The sequence below is a fragment of the Nyctibius grandis genome, chromosome 4, assembly GCF_013368605.1.
Source record: "Nyctibius grandis isolate bNycGra1 chromosome 4, bNycGra1.pri, whole genome shotgun sequence".
Taxonomy (NCBI): Eukaryota; Metazoa; Chordata; class Aves; order Nyctibiiformes; family Nyctibiidae; genus Nyctibius; species Nyctibius grandis.
In genome coordinates this window covers 30,293,258-30,314,115 of record NC_090661.1, presented here as the reverse complement: position 1 = coordinate 30,314,115, position 20,858 = coordinate 30,293,258, and the positions used below count along the sequence as shown (strand labels likewise).

General features: G+C 42.1%; 1 protein-coding gene across 1 annotated transcript; it reads left to right on the top strand.

Moving 5' to 3' along the window:
* Positions 1-1,896: 1,896 nt before the first annotated feature.
* LOC137662219 (cytosolic phospholipase A2 epsilon-like) lies at positions 1,897-20,564 on the top strand. The gene is made up of 21 exons (XM_068398376.1): positions 1,897-1,938; positions 2,566-2,649; positions 5,400-5,472; positions 6,456-6,592; positions 6,994-7,125; positions 8,627-8,667; positions 9,386-9,428; positions 10,170-10,248; positions 10,452-10,621; positions 10,764-10,844; positions 11,628-11,665; positions 12,353-12,488; positions 13,175-13,311; positions 13,739-13,961; positions 14,660-14,774; positions 16,310-16,447; positions 17,678-17,785; positions 18,457-18,648; positions 19,133-19,299; positions 19,677-19,863; positions 20,356-20,564. The coding sequence occupies exons 1-21, from the start codon at positions 1,897-1,899 to the stop codon at positions 20,562-20,564; spliced, it is 2,532 nt and encodes an 843-aa protein (XP_068254477.1).
* The last annotated feature ends 294 nt before the right edge of the window (positions 20,565-20,858 follow it).

The window sequence follows — 20,858 nt, the reverse complement described above, 5'->3', positions numbered from 1 at the left end:
TTTCCATGCAAATATTTCATGTATATAATACTGGACAATAAAGGCTTGTTTGCAAAATGAAAATTATCTGCCTTGCTCCACATATTCAGGCATTTCAGTAATACGCTCCAGGTTCACAGTGTGTTCGTTGTTCCAGGAAAACAAAACTCTTGTTATCTCTGCAAAGAGCATAAGAGCATAACAAATATTTGCTGCGAGCATCATGGATAAAGGAATGTCTCAGAGATGGATTGCAGGGGTACAAAGTGAGCCACGGTCCCTTCCTCTTGCAAGGGCTGTCTCTGATGTGGATTGCAAATGTTATTCGTGAAAACAAGAGCTTTTTGGCCACCGGCACTGTGGGAGTGCCAGCCTCAGAGCCCCAGTCCTGGTGGACAGTCTGGTTTATAGCTTAGCCCTCCAAGGACGTGTCATAATAAAGCATTGCCTTTAACTATGACTGAAAGATGCCGATGTTGCTGAGGGTTTTCTCTGACCTAATGAAAAATGCATTTCATCAAGCTACATAATTGCAGCTGGCACATGGAGGAAACATGCCATATATACAGACACAACCTTTTACAAGGTTGTGAAATAACATAGCCTATAGCAAAAACGTATTCTACCAAGCTGGCTGCGATGAATGCTGATATTATTTTGTGTAAGAATGTGCAAAGGGGAACTATGCTGGTTGGTGACAATATTTAACCAGTAAGCTCAAGAATGCTCAGGGAATGGGTAACTTCTTGCTCGTAGACAATATATCAGGAGAGCAGAGAAGCCAAAGGATTCCCTTCCCTCAGTGGTTTTGATCTGTTTTGACCTGCTGAAGATACAACAGTCTTTGACAACCCTTTTTAATCCTGTTCCAGTGAGTAGGGAGCCGTGCTGGTTTTGATGGCATAGGGGTCAGCTGGGTGCTTGCAGGGGCATCTGCAGGTGTCCTGCTGTGGTGGTGGCTTTGCAGGTGTGCTGAGGACAGTGCAGAGGGCGGCATGCAGTTGGTGCTGAATTTTGCCTCTGGCTGGCAGGTTTCATTGGGTTTTGTCTCTGGCTGGCAGGTTTCATGGGGTTTTGTCTCTGGCTGGCAGGGTTCATTGGGTCAGACATGGGTGCTTAAATGCAGTTGGATTATAGCCAGAGTCAGTCTGAGCTGAAAAGTGGTGCAGAAGTATTCACAGGGGGTGAAGCTAAGCTAAGGAAAGTCATTGCTTCAGGAGTCTTCATCCAAAAAAAAAAATAATAATAACAAGCCATAGGAAAGAAGTGGAGAAGAATATACTGATTTGAGGAGAGGCTTAGCCCTGATGGACCAAGGCTGAGTAGATATAAACCACCATATGAGTGGGTCTGCTCTGCACACCTAGACCTGGGATTGCTGGAACATGAGGTACAGAAACCCTTAAACTGGCTTTTGCAAGAACCAGTTTAGTCTAAGAGCAGTAGTGTTGTCCCTCTATTTTTTTTTTCATTAGCTGTTTTATCCTATCTGCTTACTACCACAGAAAACTTAAATCCAATTAATATACTGTTGCTGCATCTTATTGCAGAGTATGTATTTCTGTAGGCTTTGATGTCTTGCTAAGTGAAAAGTTAGTGCTCAGATAAAAGGGCATCCTTCCCTTACCAGTAGTTATAACTCTGCCATTAGTCAGTATTGGGCAAAGTGACTCAAACAGCATACTTCCAGCTACTGTACAGGCTATTGTACAGGTATTTTTTCCTACTTATTTGACCACAGGATTCAATTTCTTAGCATAAGAAGACGGGAGGGGTTTAAGAAATCAGGCAGAGGTGGGGCTCTGAGTCAGTTTATAAAACACTTGCTCACCCGCATATGAGACATTTAAGCTATTGGTGTCTGTGGAAGCTGGGAGATGTGAAATTGCATTGCTGCAGATAACACGGGACGTGTTCATGACAGAGACCACAATGGAGCAAGATGGTGTTTTGTCTCAGGTGAGAAGGGGGCAGAGCAAAGCAAGCTGTCTGGGATCTCAGCTGGTTATGCTGCACTTCTAGTGCAAAGATGGGACCACTTTCTTGACCTGCCATTGTCTATAAATGCACAGGAAGAAGAAAGTCAGTGCTTCAAGAACTCAATATCAAAATTTTAAAAATTAAAGCAAGGGAAAACTACTAGGGAAGTAAGATTTTATTTACAGAGGGAGCATTTTTGTATATTTGGGGGGTTTCTTCATTTAGAAATATGATATATGCAACTTTAGAATAAGTATTAAATAGCATAGAGATGTGTTTCAAGGTGAAACACTAATGACAGGTTATGTTTATGGGAGACAGGTTTGCTGTTCCTTTAACAGTTGGGACCCGGAGCTGCCTTCCCTCTCCATGTGTCATGCAAAGGGTGGACCTTAACTGGCTGCTACGCCTCTGCTCAGGCTTACTGGGGCGAGCATGGCGCAGGCAGGGGCACCAGAGAACACCTGTACCTGCCGCGGCTCTACGGCCAGTACTGACCATGGGCTCCCCTTCAGTGCTCTTCTGTGGTTCTCAGTTCCCGATGAGGATTGCTTTTAAGAGGCAGGATGGTTTTTCCAGGGGTGACATTGGCCCTTCTTGTTGCAGGAGCTGATCACTCGAACCGCTCGGCTAGGAGAAGGAATTATGTGGCTGAATCCTGACGGGGAAGAGCAGACTCCTGTTACAAAGGTACCACAAAGGAAAATTTCCAAAGAAAACTGTGAAAGAGACTTTCCTGCTGGGTGGAGCCCAGCTGAGAACAGATAGTGTTCAGCATCTGCCAAGGAGTCTAATTAGCTACCATAACCCATCCAGCTCCCTCCGTGAAACACAGTCGTGCTTATCATTTTTATTACTTCACTTACGCAATCTTGCTTCATGTTAAAGTCCTAGTGCTGTTTTCTATCTTTGGCACATGGGAAATGAACCCTGTTTTAACAAGACTAATATCTTTAAAAGGATGGGTTTGAACAGGCTTTCTGCTACATATGTCTTGCTAAAGCACAAGGGCAAATTTACTGCAAGTTTAGGTAGTAATAGGTGTGAAATTGTGCCACTTACTGCCACAAGGAGTATGGCACAATCTTGAAGTGGATTTTCAACACCTGATTTCCTGGATTAATCCTTCTTCTGGCCTCTACAAAAAACTAGTTGTTTTCCAGGAGACTTCAGACATATATGAAATCTTTCCTCTAGGAAATGAGAGGACCAGACATACTGAAAATGATTTTTTGGCTTTGTTCTCTCTAGTTTGAGGCCATTTAGTAATAATTAGGAACTTTCTCTTGTTCTGTTTCAAGCTGAGTTAAGCTGCTGAGCAACAAGTGTTGTGCTTACAGTTTAAGGAATAGCCAACCCTTTCTGTTGATTAGTTGAATGGAAAACCCAAAGATGAGAAAATATGTCCTAAAACATAAAACTCTACACTGCAGGGATCATGGCAGGTTCACAAGAACAAACCAAACCTCTCAGATTTTTTAGACAAAACTCATACCGTTGATGGGATTTTGGCTATTTGTTATTTATACCTCTGTGATGTCCAAGCCAAGGCTCCCTGGTTATGACAGGGCACATCTGCATGCCTGAGTATTTCGTTCAATCTGCACTCCCTCCCTTCTGCTTTGGGATCACCACAAGCCATGAGGGTGGCTCTAGGGGACCCAGTCCCTGAAACTGAGTTGAGCCCTTCCAGGAAGATTCCATCTCCAAAGCCAGCCGCTGGCAGCACCAGTTACTGGCTCTGTAATTACTGAATATTTTCCACCTGTATCTCATTTCTGTGCCTTAGGAGTTAGGTTTTAGACACGAATACAAGTGGTGTTGATGGTCTTATCCACAGCTACTCTCTGGACTCCTAGCAGTGGTTTTACGTCCTTGATTTGCACACCCAGTCACCTGCTGTGCAGCTGAACATCACGAATGTTGTTGGTGCCTTTTCCTAGGACAGGGTGCTTTGGTTACTTGGAGGCTAATGTTTCTTCATTAGCCTACTTGCTAACTGACCCCAATCTCAAAAACATATATTCATTAGCTCCACCTGCATGCATTAATACACTCAGGTTAAACATTATGAGAGACATCACATAGATATATATTCTATCAAGCCTATGAATACTGATGCGCTTCACTTTTTATGCACAGTAAGCATGGCACATTATTAACACAGCACATAGCAAATTGTTTTGCTCAGACATGCCAACTAGAGCAAAAGTCCTGCTCTCCTTTCCTGCAGTGCCTGTGTCACGTCTGCTTCTCAGTGGGACTATGAGGTCAGCATCATGGTAATGCCACTTTGGGACTGGCAATGGTATTTTTATAGCCATTTTGCAGTATATGTGGAGTGAGCAGGTGCTGTTACTACCTGTCCATGGCCCTGTAGTTGCACGAAATGCCTTTTGTATTTTAGAACTTTTGGAGTGAAATTTTCCTGAAGATTTATGTTCCAACATATTGTGTCTTTTCCCCCTTTCCATGACTGTAGAAATAAAAGGTTAGGTGGAAATTGAGATTAATGGTATTTATTTGTTTATTTTATGGTAAAAGGAGAAGGGATACAGACTTATGTTTGGGCTCCAACATGAGACCAGAATAGCAATATGAGAGGCTAAGAAGTCAAGCATGAGGCCTTAATGTTGGAGACATGGGATAATAAGAAAGAGGGAAGCCAAATGGAACAAACAGAAGTTTCTTATCAGGCATAAAACTCTTCGTGATTCTTATGCAAAACAGCGCGAAGAAACTCCAGATATGAAGAGTTTACATGGTTCAAAACTAGAGAAAAACTTCTCACAAGAAAAAGTCAGAGGTGAGCTCAGCTCAAGAGGGGCAGTTATGTCCCTGTAAATAAAAAACACATGCATAGGGAGTAGCATGGTAGAAGTGCAAAGCAGCTATCTCTTCCTCTGACATGAAAAGCAGCGTGGGGATCAGAGGTCAGTGTTTAACTCTGGGGATTACTGTACATTTAAGAGAGCAGGAATATGAGAAAATCATATCCCGTAGCCCAGGAGACTGAACATGTGTAATGACTGGACGGGAGGTGATTCTCACAATGATAATATTACCACTTGCACAAAGCCTAAGGCAGCTTTTAATTTTCTACCTTGGAAATTTAACAAGTAAATTTTCTCCCAAGCTAAGTCTGAATCCTACCACTTTGTGCAGCAAGATTTTAGTTAGAAAGAAAATAAATTCCCTATAATAATACAAATCCACATATCACACTATAAAATTGGAGAAGTCTTTCAGTCTAGTACTTGATTTAGATATTAGAAGGAAAATAAATGTATTGGCCATTTCATAGTCACACAGAAAAATGCAACTAAGTTGTTCATGATTTGGGTATTTCTCTCTCCTGATCATTTCTATCTTCTAAATATGCTGTCTATCTTTAGCATTCATTCCTGTCTTTTGCATGTTTTTTTTTTTTTTCCCCGCAGAGAGAATCATCTCTGTGTTACTTACTGACTATAAGAGTAATAAGAGCAAGAAATATCCACCAGGCAGATGTCTGTAAGTATCTGTAGTGCTCTATAAGGTCCTCTTAACCTTCATGGGGTATTAGCTAGTCCTACTCCAAGAAAAAGTGCTTTCTAGATTTCCTCCATGGATGGTAAAAGTCCTCTCACTGACATGCTGGTTCCAGCAATGAACATAGCGTGTTGCTCTTCTTTGCATCAGCCCTGTTCTTTGCAGAGGTAACTCTATAAGGACACAGTTGTACCTATTGCACATATTTCTCTGCACCCCCAAAAGCAGCAGGGAAAGCTCTGCAGCCTCTTGAAAGCAAGAAATGTGGAAAGATCTCCTGTGTTTTCCTCTGGAGTATATTTATGTAACAGAGGACACAAATTGGTTGGGATAATGGAGTAAATACTGAAAATGGAGTAGCCTTATCTCAAATTTAGCTTGTACTCAAAGCTTTCTCAAGGCTAAGTAATCCAAATTACCATACCCTGATTCCTTGTGTACTGGCTTTCACAGATAAAACCTTGTTAGGTGTTGTTACATTTTGCAGGTTCACTTCTGATGGTCTGCAATTGAAATATAATAGAAGATTATAGCTTTATTTATGCAGAAATCAATAAGCTTTTTTTTTTTTCTGTGTTTTAGGGTTGGTTTTTTTTTATGTTCTCTCTGGCTAAAATAGAAGATATCACTTTGTTTCCTTAACTCTTGCACATAAAGGGTGCTGTGGTTGTCCCAAATTATTTTATCCTGGGCTAAACTTATTGCTTGATGACATAGAAGGAGGAGAAAACCCTTTGGTTTTAATGTATTTGTTACATCTTTAATCACATTTATTCAGAGAAGAATCATGTCCCCCTTCTTTCTTCTCCATTCCTAATACCTAAATTGTAATGTTTATATTGAACGAATACGTCATCATGTATCATAGTGTTTCTCTTTGAAAGCAAAGTTTCATGTTGTTCAGTTCATTCTTTCTTCTAGAGCAAATCTTCATTTTAGATGTGACTGTGTTTTTTAACATACAGTAAGCCAGACTGATTGCTATGTGAGCCTGTGGCTGCCAACTGCTTCAACTGACAAATTTCAGACTAAAACCATCAAGAATTGCAAAGATCCAGTTTGGAATGAAACCTTCTACTTCAGGATCCAGAGTCAGGTCAAGGTACTGAGCTGGGACTTCCCTGTTAACCATGACCTAGGGAGCAACTGCCAGGTTTTATCCTTTTGCAAAGAGGACATAAGTAATTTTCTCAAGAGGCAAGGAAAGGTGCAGAAAGATGTGAGAATAACACATATCCTTATGATGGTTTTCCACGCCGTGGAAGACAAAATATCTCTCTCAGCCACAGGTAGAATATGACTTTTGAGATGTCTGTGATTTCCTCTCATTCCTCCTCGTAGGCAGATGCCTACATGGAGTTGATTTCCCCTCCACCTCCTTTCCTTCCTGCTCTTTTTCTTTACGTCCTCCCACTCCTCACAAGAGCTGACTAAAACAGCTGTCCCCGGGATCTCCTGCTTTGAGTCAAACGTGACACATTTCTAAAGTCCTTCCCTTCCCAGAATGTGCTGGAGCTGGCGCTCTGTGATAAGGATGTGGTTACTCAAGATGACCACCTTTTCACGGTGTACTTCGATATAGCCAAACTTTCCCTGGGAGAGCAAGTCTTCATGCACTTCAAGTGTGATTCACAGGTGAGGTCTGAAATAAAAAATGGAATAGGTTGGAAAGAATGCGTTTGTGTGCTTTTCTGTCTAAAATGTTATTTGCAAAATCTTTCTTTTTTTTTTCCTTCTTGTGTATGAACTGCTCAGCCACATAAAAGAGAGCTGTTTTTCACTCTGATGTGGGAAAGCATGTTCACACCTGGATCTGTAGGCACACTGAAAGGTTTGGTGTTGGCCACAGAGGCTCACAAACTTCAGGTGTTTTTGCAAAATTGTCACTTTGCTGAGCCTGCCCCCATCGAGGATCAAGGAGCGTGTCCACCCCAATACATGATACTTTTTGTCATGACTTGTTACTTAACCTAGTAATTAGGAAGTAATAACTCTGGGATCAGAACCAAGCGTCAAACGAGACTAGTTGCTAATTATGGACCGTGGCATGGATGTTTAAATAAGGCGTCTAAGTCATGCCACTCAGCTTGGCAACAAGAAATATTCCTATTTTGAATGTCCAGGGGGGCTCTGAAAGTCACACATCCCATGTCCCAGTATGTTCTGTCCATCCCTCTCCTTTTCCAGTTCCCTCCCAGTCTCTTGTGCATCTGTCCTGCACTATTCAGTTGATTAATTACCTTATCTATACACACCCAAACTCCACTCTGGAGTTCATTATCTTTACATGTTTTATTCGAACATTTCTTTCTCTCCAAAATACCAGAGGAGCAGTGTGTAGACTTCCACTAGCCCTTGGTAAAATAGAAACATACAGCTAGTTGTAACCCAGCTCATTACTGTCTGGGTGACTACAGGTGCCATATCAAGCCTTTCATTACTGCATTTGCACAGCTACAGTAGTTAGAGCTCATATTCTTCAGACCTTCATAATTTTTTTTGTCCTATATGAATAACTTTTTGGTGTCTTTAATGCAATAGGTAATTTGAGCAACTAAGTAACCTACAGCAGGATCTCACTTCTCTGTTCATCATCCCTTCTGTCCCCACCTTTGTTTTCCTCTCTCCTGTGCTTTCTTCTACCTCTGGATTACACTCTTCACCACCACCCCACAGACCAGGCTTTAATGTCAGATTTACCTCTGCCCCAATGCACCCAACACGTTGTCAAACAAAGAGATTGTCCTCTTCCACAGCTGCTTTGTCTGTCACCATTTCCCCTCCTTACACCAGAGGGATTTGGCTGCCCCCCTCAGCAGACTCTGTTTCTCATTTCTGGCAGACCTGGTATGAGACAGCATCTCTGCCTGGGTCTGTCCCTTGTGCCCCAGCAGAAGCAGGCAAGCCAACTACTTTCTTTGTTAAAAACTGCAGTCAAAGCCATTCAGACACTTCCTATCAATAAGGAATCTTGAGGCTCAAGACACACAGATGCGAGGTGGTGGGTGCCTCTACTTTAAATGCTCTGCCAGTCACAAACAGTGCATGCATATCTCTCCTGCCACAGTGAGAACTTGCATTATGAGAACCGCCAGTAGACTAGTGCCAAAAACATTTTCCTTTCTTTATTTTCCAGAGACAAGAGGAGCTAGAGGTGGGATTTGCATTGGATAATATGTGAGTAAACATGAAACGCAACATAATCTGCAACAAAAAAAGCACAGCAATTCAGAGGCATGAAATAATCTAGTCTAATTGTCCAGGGTGCATCATTCCTTGACAATGCTGATGATGAACATGGTTTCCTGAGGAATCTGTGCTAAGAACTGTCTGACGAATGGTGTGTGCCAGGATGACCTCCTGTGAACTTCAGGCAGACAGGGAGAACACCCTAAAACCATTTTTTTGTCTAGTGTAATGAATACTATTTAAGATCAGAATACTAGAACTTCTGTTTTATTATGTAGCTGTCTTTGAGATCAGCGGGGGGGTTCGCCTCCCTTCAAAGCATAACATGGAATAACGCACTGGATTTCTGATCTAGAGCCCTTTCTGTCTGGTCCTCCAACAAACCGCAATTCTTCAAAAACTGGATTCGGTGATGCCATCTGCAGCCTTACCTTGGGGCTCAGCATAATGTCACTACACAGTTTGGCCTTGAAGTACCTTTGGTATTTTGCTGAGCTCCAGGACTGGATGAGCTGGTATGATGACAATTGTCCCTTGACAGAGTAGAGTGAGGAAACCTGTACCGCGAGTTTCCTGGGACTTTTATTTCAAATCCAGTGCACAGCTAAAAATATGCAAGAGGAAAATCAGGAGAAAGGTGTGGCTCATGAATTATATTGTAATTATACCGAGTTATTAAAAATGTATTTTTCTTTCTGTTTCCTAGTTCAGGCCCTCCTGAAACCATCATTACTAATGGAGTACTAGTGGTGAGTGTTATGTTTTGTCATCTTTCTTGTCCTGTTGCCACATTTGTTTCACTTGACTCACAGCCATCAGGCCAACATACCCTTTGACAGAGAAGGCCAGCACTGAAATGCTGTGATTTCCCTCTTCATCATCTGCCTCACAACACATCCTTGTGGATGGCACCTGTGGAGAGGCTGAGGCTGGAACATCAGGGAAATACTCCATGTCAGCGTCCCTGTGGTGTTGCAAAGGCAACACATGGAAGAGGTGTAGGTCTGAGCCATTGGTGGAGCAGTGAACTCTCCCTTGGACATTACTCCTCCCTAATTCCTGTATTGCCAAAGCACCAGGGTTTGTCTCATCCCAGGCACACGTCATTTCCTGCATTCATAACTGCACTTTTTATGTAGGGACTTTCTGACCATGCCATCTGCTCATTTATTAGTTTTGCTTCCTCATTATTTTTGTTTATATCAGTCCTCTGCACCTCTGTCAGGATCCTGGGAGTGCTGTTTTTCACTTTGCCCTTACCTTCTTCCTTCTGCAAGCCTTGTTCATCCACGCTGCACCCCCAGTCTTGCCCTGGCTGTGTCTGGTTTCTCAGAGATGCCTTCTGTTGAGACAAAACATTTTCCTCAGGATGAAGTGCACTGCCTGTATAGCATTCATATCATCATCAGTAGGAGCTTAGACTAGGAAACAGAATCTCAGACTGGAAAATTCCCTTCCATGAGGTATTTTATTGCTCATGTCTCTTACAGTCTCGCAAAATCTGCTGCTTGGAAGTCCAGGTGGTTGAGAAGAAGAAGAAGAAGAAAAAGGAGAAGAAATCTGTATCAAGTAAGGTTATTTCTCCATCAGCTCTTCTTGAATAATGACATGCTAATATTATGGAGGCAATTAGCTTAATCGGCTTAATGTAAGAGTGAAATAAAAAACATCCCAAAACATGAGAACAGCCTTGTGATAGACTCTGTAAGAACTTCCATTTGCAATTTTGATGAGAAAATTGTTCTGTGTCTGCTTTTGTGTCCCTTCCTTAGAGAAAGAATTCTCCTTTAAAGTGCAAGGCTCTTATGAGGGCACCCAAGACATTATGCTGGGATCTGATCTGGTCTTCAGCTCCTCCTCTCCTGCCAAATTCCACTACGCCAGATACAAGCAGCCAATGCTGGATGTTACGCTACCGGGGAAGAAACCACCTCCCTCCTTTGTATGTTATAACTGGACTTTATAAAACATAATAATGGCATGTAATGTAACATGCACCATAAATAGCAACATTAATTTGCATTGTGGAAAGAGAGTAACATTCCTTACAATATAAACTCTTGCATATATTTGTATTTTTTTAGCACTCCAACATGTATGATACAGGGTCTCCAAATGTGGTGCTTCATTCCTTTCCAAGTGGAAAAAACATGATCTTAGCAGAGGTGAGTGCCTGCTCTTCCGTGGGAGAAAGTGCCTGCTTTCCGTGAGAAACCTGAGTGTGGAAGTCTGCATCCCCCTGATGATTACCAGGGTACTTTGTGATGATGAAAGCCTGCAGACAAAAATGCCACAACCTAATAGTGTTGGGTCTTTAGGCGATAAAGCCAGGTTGTGCCTTGTTCTGTTTGAATGGGTGTGGGAATATGGGGAATCTTGTTACTCCATCCTGAACTTACTTCATGCTAAATTTTGAGGCTCTGCTTTTCCCCTTCTCAAACACCAATGAGGCACCTGAACTAACTGAGGTAACGCCAGTTTCTTGCTGATGCTGACCATGCTTTGCAAAGCACTTTTAGATCCATGTTTAAAAAAAATAATCCATATAGAATGAATGATCGCAGATCATGGCTGTTGTGGGGTATAAGCCATGGAAAGGGAGGAGCAAATGCTGCTGTGTAGAGCAGTAGTGTGGCTGTAGCCTAGCTGGCTGCCTAGGAGAAGTAATGTTGGTAGGGATGGGTAAGGTATACAATATCATTACTTTCCTCTGTAAACAGCAGTTGTCCCTGAACGCTACGTTCACTAGAAAACATTGGGAATTACTGAACAATTTCCCTGACAATAAGCCACTGCAGTCAATTCACATATGCTGCTGGATTATCTGGAGCTCCCCATTTGTACCTGCATTGCTAGGACGGCACAAGCTAAAATTCCTCCTGGGACTGCAGGGAAGGAGTGATAAAGCAGGTTGTCATGCTTACACTGTTTGCATTCTTGCTTTCCAGGATAAAGGATTTGATTTATATGTGAAGGCGGAAGACTGGTAAGTGCCTTGGCCACTCTTGGATGCTAACTCGTACTTAGCTGAACTCGTCTCACCCTTTGCTCTTTACTGGGGATGAAGCACTCACAGTAGGACAGTAGGTTGTGTGACAAGGTGATGTGGAGTTCACATGAGCTGAAAGCAAGCTATATGTGTAAAATTAATGATACATGTAGATAATCCATATTGAGACATGAATAATGAAAAAGATGCATAAACCAGAAGAAATAATATTACTAGCCAATTATCTTTGCACAGCTATGTGTTTTATGCTCAGCATGGTCTTTAACCTTTTCTTTAACACTACGTAAGAGTGCAGCTGATCACCTGGTACTGCTGATCATGAAGTAGGTAAACTTTGCCACCTATTTCAAGACAAATGTGAGAAGTTTTTCCTACAGCTCTCAGTGCAGGCTAAAGTATGAGAGAATTCAAACAGCAGATGTATCAGAAATTATCTGCAGGAATGTCCTTCTTTAGGTCTTCTTTTGATAACTGCTTAGAAATTTAGCAGTCCCTCCTTCCACCATTCTTTCATGCAGCATTGTATACCTGCTTGGGAGTGTAGGAAAGGCTCCTTCTGTAAATGCGGTACTTTGTGGATCTGGTTTATTCCCTTGTATTGGAAACTGAGCTTGTCTACCAATAATAAAATAGAATATTCTTCTTTCATGATCTCTGCTCCAGCCCAGACCACCTTGATGTGCGTTTGGGGTTTGAACTCTGTGTGCAGGAGCAAGACTTTCTACGCAAAAGGCAGAATTATGTCGCTCCTGCTCTGAAGAAGGTCCTGCAGCTGGAACAGGATCTGCTGGACCATGAGGTATGCAGGGCAAAAGTTCAAAACATCTAAAGAGTGCTTAGCAGTGGGGACATAATAGCATAATATGACCTCTTTTTTTTTCCCAGTTAATTTTTTTCCGGGTCTTTCCTCATATTTAAACTTATGTACACTTCCAATATTGCCCCATACCTCTAATCTCACCCTGCTATTTGTGTTGTTTGCAGCTGCTAATCCTGAGTTTAACTCTTCTCCTGCTACACCTTCATTGCAAGCCAGGCTAGATATTCCTTATATAGAAATGGCTTCTTCCACAGTCTTTACCCTACCATTGTTATCCTTGTTGATAATCCTTCCTCCTCTCTTTGATCTGTGAGATTTTTTTTTAATTCCTGCCTTTACAACTGATGTTTTCTCTCTTACTGTCTTTTTTTTTATTTGAATTAATGCTTTTTCATTTGTGTTTTTTTTTTTACCAAACATCTGTGTTAAACACATTGGAGACAAGTGTCAGTTATCTAAGCAAAAATTGTCGTAACTTTTATTCCTGTTCTCCTTTACAAAATAAATGGTAGCTTATGTTTCCATAGAAATAATTTGGAAAGAAGTCTATATTTGGGAACATCTGGTGGTGTCAGGCTTTGTGTAATAGGAGGTCTCTGCTGAGAGCCACAGTCTGCTGCAATCCTCTGTCTGACACCAGCGGTTTCTGTTCGTGTGTTGCACAGACCCCAGTGGTGGCCATCATGACTACGGGAGGAGGGATGAGATCTTTGACTGCGCTGTATGGCAGTTTGCGGGGGCTCAAGAAACTCAATGTCTTGGACTGTGCCACGTACCTGACTGGCTTGTCTGGTACTACGTGGTAAGTTGGACTGGACAGCTCTTGGCCTGAGTCTTTGTGATGACATCGATGCACTGAAGTAGGCTGGGGCTGACATGCAGTAGTCTACCTATAATACGTTCTCATCCATCCTATTTTTTGATTTTCTTCCAAAATTTACAGATTAAAGTAAATGTGACTTTCATGGGGGAAAGTCACATAATTTGCAACAGCATGAAAACAAGTGTTTTTCTAAGAAGAGGTTATGGAAAATTGCTCAAGCCATTTTGACAGGGATAATGAGTGTGACTTCAAAGGGAACATGATAGTTCCTTAAGGAACTGAAGATAGGAAACCTTTATTTAATTTCAAATCAAGAACTTAAAACAGAAACATAAAACGTAGCCATTGCATACTTCAAACCTTAGCGTGTTTTTTTCCCTTTTCAATATGTATTTCCTCTTCCTAGGACCATGTCAAACTTGTACAGAGATGCTGACTGGTCACAAAAGGATCTCAACAAGCAAATCAGTGAGGCTCGAAAACATATGACAAAATGCAAAGTAAATTCCCTTTCCTTGGAGTATTTGAAGTATTACAGAAAGCAGCTGTGTCAACGGAAAAGAGAAGGCCGCAAAACATCTTTTATAGATCTCTGGGGGCTTGTCCTGGAATCTTTTCTGCATGATGGGGTACAGTATATCATCAAGCAGCATTTACAGTGGTTACAATTTTCTGAAAATTAATTTCTGGAGAAGACATTTTCCTGTTTGTTCTGAGAGAAGTAGTTCGTTATAAGACTGTGTGTATGCAAATACACAGCCATTTACAAAATATTTGGTGGCACTCTTTTAGATATCCAGCCATGGTGGAAATCATCATTCTTGCTTGTGAGATTTTGGATGTTTTTCTGAGAAAACTCCAAGATTAACATTTTGAGAAAATATTATATATTAAGATTTTTTTTTGCATGTTCTACAAGTATTTTACCTAGGAATAGCAAAATTACAGACATTATCTTAATTCCCATGAGAGGTATTAACAAATGGACCTGCAGACTTTTGAAATATGTGAGAGGTCTTACATAAAATTGCAGCATAATGCATTAAGCTGGTTTATACCAAAAGTATTGCTTTCTGCTCTTCATCATTTCCTTACGTTTTCATCCTAATGGGTCATGAACTAATCTGACATCAGATTGGATGCCTGCAGGTATTTCAGTAACAGAACGCTTACAGGAATTTTGAAAAATATGGAGCATTTCAGAATTTAAGACCAGCACGCATTATACATTAGAGGCAGAAATTTTTCTGCTCTACAAGCTTAGATGCAGAGAAAACGTTCCTGTGTTAGTTTTCGTCTTAGTGTAACCGTATTTCTGGAATCACAGAAAGACAACCATAGACTCTCTGATCAGCAACGGGCCATTGATCGTGGTCAGAACCCATTGCCTATCTATACTGCAGTCAACGTCAAGAACAACTATAGCACTCTGGATTTCAAAGGTAATTATGAGACTTCTGAGAGTCATTTGTCTTTACATTTAAGCTGGTAAATCCTGGGAGAGTCTTTTTTAGACGGTATGGTGGGTTGACCCTGGCTGGACACCAGGTGCCCACCAAAGCCACTCTATCACTCTCCTCCTCAGCTGGACAGGGGAGAGAAAATATACTGAAAGGCTCGCGGGTCAAGATAAGGACAGGGAGAGATCACTCGCCAATTACTGTCACGGGCAAAACAGACTCGACTTGGGGAAATTAGTTTAATTTACTACCAATCAAATCAGAGTTGGATAATGAGAAATAAAACCAAATCTTAAAAAGACCTTCCCCCCAATCCTCCCTTCTTCCCGGGCTTAACTTCACTCCCGATTTTCTCTGCCTCCTCCCCCGCAGTGGCACAGGGGGATGGGGAATGGGAGTTGCAGTAAGTTCATCATATGTTGTCTCTGCAGCTCCTTCCTCTGCAGGGAAGGTACTCCTCACACTCTTCCCCTGCTCCAGCATGGGGTCCCTCCCATGGGAGACAGTTTTCCATGAACTTCTCCAATGTGAGTCCTTCCCACAGGCTGCAGTTCTCCATGAACTGCTCCAGTGTGGATCCCTTCTATGGGGCGCAGTCCTTCAGGAACAGACTGCTCCAGCGTGGGTCCCTCACGGGGTCACAAGTGCTGCCAGCAAACCTGCTCCAGGATGGGCTCTTCTCTCCATGGGGCCACAGGTCCTGCCAGAAACTTGCTCCGGCGCAGACTTCCCATGGGGTCACAGCCTCCTCCAGGCACATCCACCTGCTCTGGCGTGGGGTCCTTCATGGGCTGCAGATGGATATCTGCTCCACCGTTAACCTCCATGGGCTGCAGGGGGACAGCCTGCCTCAACATGGTCTTCACCACGGGCTGCAGGGGAATCTCTGCTCTGGTGCCTGGAGCGCCTCTTCCCCCTCCTTCACTGACCTTGGTGTCTGCAAGGTTGTTTCTCTCACATATTCTCACTCCTCTCTTCTGCTGCTATTGCTGTTGGACAGCAACTATTTCGCCTTCTTAAATATGTTCTCACAGAGGCGCTACCACCTTCGTCAATGGGCTGAGCTTTGGCCAGTGGTGGGTCTGTCTTGGAGCCGGCTAGCATTGGCTCCATCAGACACAGGTGAGGCTTCTAGCAACTTCTCACAGAAGCCACCCCTGTAGCCCCCCCGCCCCAACCTTGCCATGCAAACCCAATACAGATAGTCTAAAAAAAGCCCTCTCATTTAAAGACCAGAACCTCAGCTGATGTGTATTTGTGTAATGTCCTTGTGGTCAGGTAAAAGTTTGACTGTCTATGCAATAGACTTAAAAATATTCCAAAGACTTTTCACGTTCACTAGTTTTCATTTGTACCATGCTTGTAACTCATTGCTATTGATCTGAAATACTAGACTTAACTGCAGAAATTTTTTTAATTTTTAATTCCTTTCATTCCCATGACAGCAACATCATTTTTACCTACAGCTAAGGGGCTCTAGTAAAACATTGTTCTCGACTTTGTGTTCCTTCTCACAGAATGGGTGGAGTTCACCCCTTATGAGGTGGGATTGCAAAAATACGGAGCTTTTGTTCACACTGAGGATTTTGGCAGTGAGTTCTTCATGGGTCGATTGATGAAGAAGGTCCCTGAATCCCGAATCTGCTTCTTAGAAGGTAAGCAATTGTCTTAAAAACTTCTGAATTTTTTTTTTTTTTTTAAATGTGAGCTACATAAACTAAGCACTAATAAAGCACTGGTGCATGACTGACAGGGCAGTTTCACCAGAGAGGATAAATATCTCATTGCTGAATTAATACTACTATAATGGATTCAGTTTACTGTAAAAAAAGAAAATTCAAAGTGACAGACAAATAGTTTTTTCATTTTTAATGCTAGTTTTGAATAAAATACAGTATCGCTTCCAGTCCAACAATAAAATTCAGGTCCCTGGGAATCCATGGTTCTGCTCATGCTGCTCCAGAAGGGTGAAGTCCAGAGCCTCTCGCCTGTCTCACAGGTAGTCAGTAATTTGTGTGCTTCCTATAGACAGTTTACACGAGCCTTCATGCTGATTCTCCACTGCATTGGGGTGTGTTTGAGCATACCAGGTCCCCCTACTCCAGAAAGTCTGCTTTGGCTCCAGTTTCCACACTGCCAGGGCAAGCCTGGGGGGAAAGCAGCATAGTCATATCCAGAAGCATTTTTGCTATTGACTGAAGTGGAGTATGGATACTTGTTTTCCAGATGAAGAGACAAGTTGGCAACTTGTGACTGGTTCGAGATGCAAACTTCTCTTCAACTGGCCACTTCACTTAGAGTGAGGGAGACACTGTACTATTTCAGCCCAAGCCTATGCTGGACGTGCATACATTTGCACTTCCTGAACGAAAAACCAGTGAGAACTTGTGCCTAAAGGATAACCAGAGAAATTATTTCTCAAGCTCAAAAATGCATGATCATAACCGATACCTCGGTGTGTTAACAGGCTTATTCTCAAAAAGGAAAGCCTACAAATGCAGAGGCTGTAAGATTACATTGTAGTTAGACCCTTATCAATATAATTCCCCATCAAATCTCTCAGATTGTAAAATTTCATCCTTTCTTTTTATACAAGCCTTGTGATACTTGGTTTCTTTTCTGGAAACCCAAGCTCCTTAAATCATATTAATTCACAAAAATCTCACCATTTGTTAAAATATATATCCAGCCCTAAGTACCATAAGACAAAAACTGGATACAAAAATAAGGTTTAAAAACCAGCAGCCAAAGAAAAATGACACGTCATTCATTTAAAACAAACTAAAGAAAAGCATAAAACTCATGAATTTCATCTCATTATAACAGTTTTGTGATTTATGATGCGTGAATGTTTGAGTTAGTTAGAAAGTTCTTTCCTTTTACAGGCATGTGGAGTAGTTTATTTTCATTGAATGTGTTATATATCTGGAATTTGTCCCATTCATCAGAAGATTTCTGGCACAGGTGGACCCGGGACAAAATCGACAACATAGGTAAATTATCATACTTCTTCCTTACTGTGTATTTATTGTTAGATAGAGTTAATGTTACATAAACCATCACACTCATCTGCCATGTGAGATGTGCATGGTATATTTGGCATTTTTTGGAGTGTTTCTTCAAAGGCCACTTTGCCTTTCTGGAAGGAACTGGATTCAAAGTTTCATACTGCAAAGCATAATTGGATAATATAAAAATCTCCAGTCCTGTGATCTATGTGCTCACTGAGGGCTCAACACTGATGTTGGCAGATGAGTAAAATGTTCAGGAATAATAAGATTGATCTGTAAATAATTAATAAAGCAAAAAGACTTTCACTTCATTAAGTAGGAGCTACTGTAATACAAATAAGTACAACAGTTACCCTTTTCCAAAGCCTACATTCAGTCTGTTCCACAAGTGTGCGTATGTCTGGTGCAGAATTTTACTGCTGCATGATATTGGGTCTTGTTTTTTATCCAAGTCTGGACTGTGTAAGGAAATAATATTTGGCTGGTAAGAGTAGCATTTTATTTTCTTTTTCATTTGGTCACTTGTGCTCATGAAGTCTTTTCATCCTAGGCCTTTTAAATAAGGAAAACACTGATTTTTATTGCTTACCTTGAGATTTTGGGGAATGACCTTGCTCTAGGTAGGTAGAATTTAACAGCCTTTCCCTGTGCAGAGGAGGAACCCCTCCAACCACTGAAGCTGCATGAGCTGAGGACTCGCCTGTTCACCCCTCCTGGCCCCCTTGGCACTGCTCTTCGCAGTGCTCTCACTGACCGCCTCTGCGTTGCCCAGGAGCACAACTTCCTAAAGGGCTTCCAGATGCATAACGACTACTTGGAGAACAAGCACTTCTGCAGATGGAAAGGTAACAGAAGAACTGTGTGCTTGGGGGGGAGAATAAACAAGTAGAACAAAACGAAATCCCAGATTTGATATTAAACCCATTCTTCAAGGTTAGAGGCAATGTTTGGGCAGAATCACTATTAGATCAGTTGGAGCACACCGAAATGTATGATGGCATGGTGTTGAGCTCCATGCCAATGGTTTGCTGGTGGCACACAGCTCCTGAGGTAGGGGCACCAGGTCCTCATGGTGGTCCACCCTTTCTCTGTTTGAAGACATGCTCAGTGGGGAGGCACAAGAAACCCCCTTCATGAATGTTGTCACTGCAGGTCCAAAACTGCATGTGGCTGGAGTTGGGAGGGCAGAAGAGAAGGAATATGTCGAATCTCCCTTCCCCAAAGACGGTACCCAGCAGTTAGGGCTCTGTGGTCATGGTGTGGGAGTGGAAAACAGGCTAACCAGGTTTGCACTATTGCACTTACAGCAAGAAATATCTTTCCTTTTAGATACTGTGTTAGACACATTTCCCAACCAACTGACACAATCAGAGGAATTCCTGTCTCTTATAGATACAGGATTTTTCATCAATACAAGCGTCATGCCACTTTTAAAACCAGAGAGAAAGGTGGATGTCATCCTGCACTTAAATTACAGTGCAGGATCCCAGACAAAGGTGAGAGAAATTGAAGCAATCTCTATTTCTTCTTCAACAGCTGCATACCTGGGAAGTTTTTAACACTTAGGTTCTTTCTATATTGCTCCTACTAAAAGTCCTAACCGCTAGCATTTTTAGTTTAATGCTGCAGTGTGATACTTTATTTATAGGCTGTACATATTCTCATTTGGTTTTCTTGTACGATACAACTGGTTTGTGCTTAGAACTCAGGGAAAACAAAAACCTTCTCTCCACTGACACAGTGCTTTCCAATAGGGGTTTCAGAGCTTTCACACAGCTAGGTTGGAAAATATCCTCTTTGTTACTGGACTCCAAGAAATCCTGAGCCCTGAAATCCTGTTTAAGTCTTAGTACTATTCTGTTCATTGATCCAGGCTCTGGACCAGACCTGCAAGTACTGCTCAGACCAGGGAATTCTTTTTCCCAGGGTGGACTTGAGTGAAGAAGACAGGAAAAACCTGAAGGAGTGTTACCTCTTTGATGGTGCTGAGACTCCAGGAGCGCCAGTACTGCTGTTTTTCCCACTAATTAATGATACTTTCCAAAAATACAAAGCACCAGGTAAGTCATCAAGCATGTCAAAAAAATGTTGCCATCACAGCCAGCCTATTAAAGGGAGTATATTTAATACTCCGACACTTAAACTTCACTGTTGGCTCATTTCAGTACGTGAAACCTCTCTGCTACTTAAAGTTACTTGTTTTAGCAAGTCAGATTTGCTGTCATGGTGGTCCTGTTTCAATCCCCAAGATAGTTAGCTTGCAGATAACTTTGATGTACCTATGTGAGCCACAGGCACAGCTCAGAACTGCAGTGTAGACCCACGTAAAAGGAATAATCACCATTTTTCTTCCCTCATCATGTGAAGCAGCTGATATCCAACTGAGCCAAGCTGTCAGGCTGAAAAAGAATTATTTGTTTAAAAAAGAATTTTAAAATCCCCACTTTCTCTGTGGAGAGACATCTCCTTTCCCTGCTCTGTTAAGAGTTTACTTGCTTATGACCAGAGTAAATCCCATCTCTCAGCATTAATTTGTCTTCCCTTCCTCCTAGGTCAGAAGCGCTCAGAGTCAGAGATGGAAGATGGCGAGGTTGATATCTACGGCTGCTGTTCCCCTTATTCAACTTATTCACTCCAATACACTGAGAAGGCGTATGACCGTCTGGTTCAGCTGGGTGAATACAACATCCTGAATAATGAGGACCTCATTATGCAGGCGTTGCAGACAGCAGTGGCACGGAAAAGGCAGAAAAGGAAATAATGTCAGACAAGGGAGGATGCTTTTGTGCCCCTTAACCCACTAAGAAACTGAAGCTCCCTTACGATTGGCCAGCAGGCTTCAAAGGATTCCATCTCAACCTCACTTGATGGCCATCTCAGATGAACAACGAAGACACTGAAGAGAAACTTTTTTATCCAAGGAATTTCACTGCAGCAATTCATTGCAATTCAGCTATGACACAGGACAGTACAATTCATTGTATGGTACAGAAGATGGGCAGCCATGAGGAAGAAATTACTAAGATGATGATGAGGTGCTAGTTGCCTTGAGAAA